This window comes from Vombatus ursinus, unplaced genomic scaffold (genome assembly GCF_900497805.2).
Source record: "Vombatus ursinus unplaced genomic scaffold, bare-nosed wombat genome assembly UNPS02015215.1, whole genome shotgun sequence".
NCBI lineage: Eukaryota > Metazoa > Chordata > Mammalia > Diprotodontia > Vombatidae > Vombatus > Vombatus ursinus.
In genome coordinates, this window is record NW_020954993.1 from 1,189 (window position 1) to 2,806 (window position 1,618).

General features: G+C 57.7%; 1 gene segment (V, D, J or C); it reads left to right on the forward strand.

Annotated features, from left to right (window-relative positions):
* Nucleotides 1–576: 576 nt before the first annotated feature.
* On the forward strand, nucleotides 577–1,174 carry LOC114031670. The segment is given in 2 exon segments: nucleotides 577–689; nucleotides 846–1,174. Coding segments are annotated over 2 exon segments (360 nt in total).
* The last annotated feature ends 444 nt before the right edge of the window (nucleotides 1,175–1,618 follow it).

A 1,618-nucleotide genomic window follows, 5' to 3' on the forward strand; every position in this document is an offset into this window, starting at 1 on the left:
CGTGTAAAAGGACTATACTAAGTACAGGGGATTCCAATGGAAAGAAATGGACAGATCCTTCCCCCATGGAGCTTACATTCTAAGAGGGGAAGACAGTCAATGAAAGGGGCTCACAGTGATGGGGGAGAGAAGTCACCATCCCAGAGTGTCTCTGAAGCCTCCAGAGTCACAGGCACAGCTGGAGGGGAATGAAGCCTGGCTGTCCCCAAGAAGATCCGGGGGGAACTCACCAAGGGGAGGAGGGGGCAACATGGTGGAGGGATGGCCCATGGGAAGAAGGCCCCAGTGCACAGGGAAGGTCCAGGAGGAAAAAGCAGTTCAGTGACACTGACAAGGATCAGACACAGAGCCTGGGGGGGAATGAGCCTGACCCCCAGAATCCCAGAATCACAGAGTCGGAAATGACCTCAGGGCCATGATGACACTCCCCTGCCAGAAGAAGGGCCTTCCCCCTCTGCCCCAGGAGCCCACAGGCTCAGTCAGGCCTCACCTGAGGCCCCTCCTTCAGGGATCCAGAGCAGGAGCAGATTTGCATGTGGGGCCTTCCTCCCTGCAGGGCCTGGGCTGGTCTTAAGAGAGCCCTAGGGGAGCCCAGCCCAGCTGGGGAGCCTCATGACAGTGAGCTCTGGGAGGAACCTTGACCATGGCCTGGATCTCTCTGCTCTTCTCACTCCTGACTGTCTACACAGGTGAGGCTTCCCAGGGACTCTTCCCTGTGACTCAGGCCCCACAATGTCTCAGGCCAAGCCTGCCCTGAGCTCATGCTGAAGCTGCTTGAGGGGCCAGCATCCCCTTGGGAGAGAGGCCCCTGCCTCTGACCAATGTCTTCTTTCCTGTCCTTGCAGGTTCTGGGGCCTCCTATGTGCTGACTCAGCCACCTTCAGTGTCCAAAGGCCTGGGAGAGACGGCCTCCATCTCCTGTGCTGGGGATGGAGTTAGTGGTAGCTATGTATGCTGGTACCAGCAGAAACCTGGCCAGGCCCCTAAGCTGATGATTTATGAAAATAGCAAGAGGCCCTCGGGGATCCCTTCCCAATTCTCTGGCTCCAAGTCAGGGAACACGGCCACCCTGAGCATCTCTGGGCTCCACGCTGAGGATGAGGCTGATTATTACTGTCAGCATGGATATAGTAATGGTGCTCACAGTGACCCAGACTGATGGGGAAGTGAGACAAAAACCCCCCAGGCTGTGCTCCCTCTGTGCCCTCCCCTCTGGGCTCCAGAGGGGCCTGGTGAACACAGGACAGAGACAGCTTCTCCCTCAGGCTCCTTCCTCCCCTCCTCCCTCCCTGCTCTTCTGCCTGGGCAGCCCCTTCCCCCTCTCTGACCCTGCCCCTTTAAGGCTCCATGCCCCTCCCCAGGCCTTCATCTGCACCCTCCCTCCCTCCCTCCAATGTTCCCCTCTCATTCCTTCCATTCTGTTGTTCCCTTGAAAGCCTATTTTGGCCTCTCTCCAATTTTGAAGGCTGTTCAGGTGCCAAGATGGCGGACTGAGGAAGGCACCCTCTCAATGTCTTCCCAAATCCCCACCAAACAACTAGAAAGCTTTCTCAGCCCTGATCTAGGAGCAGGGAAGCAGCTGAGCAGGCCCCCAGGGAAGGTCTGTCTCACTGGGCTG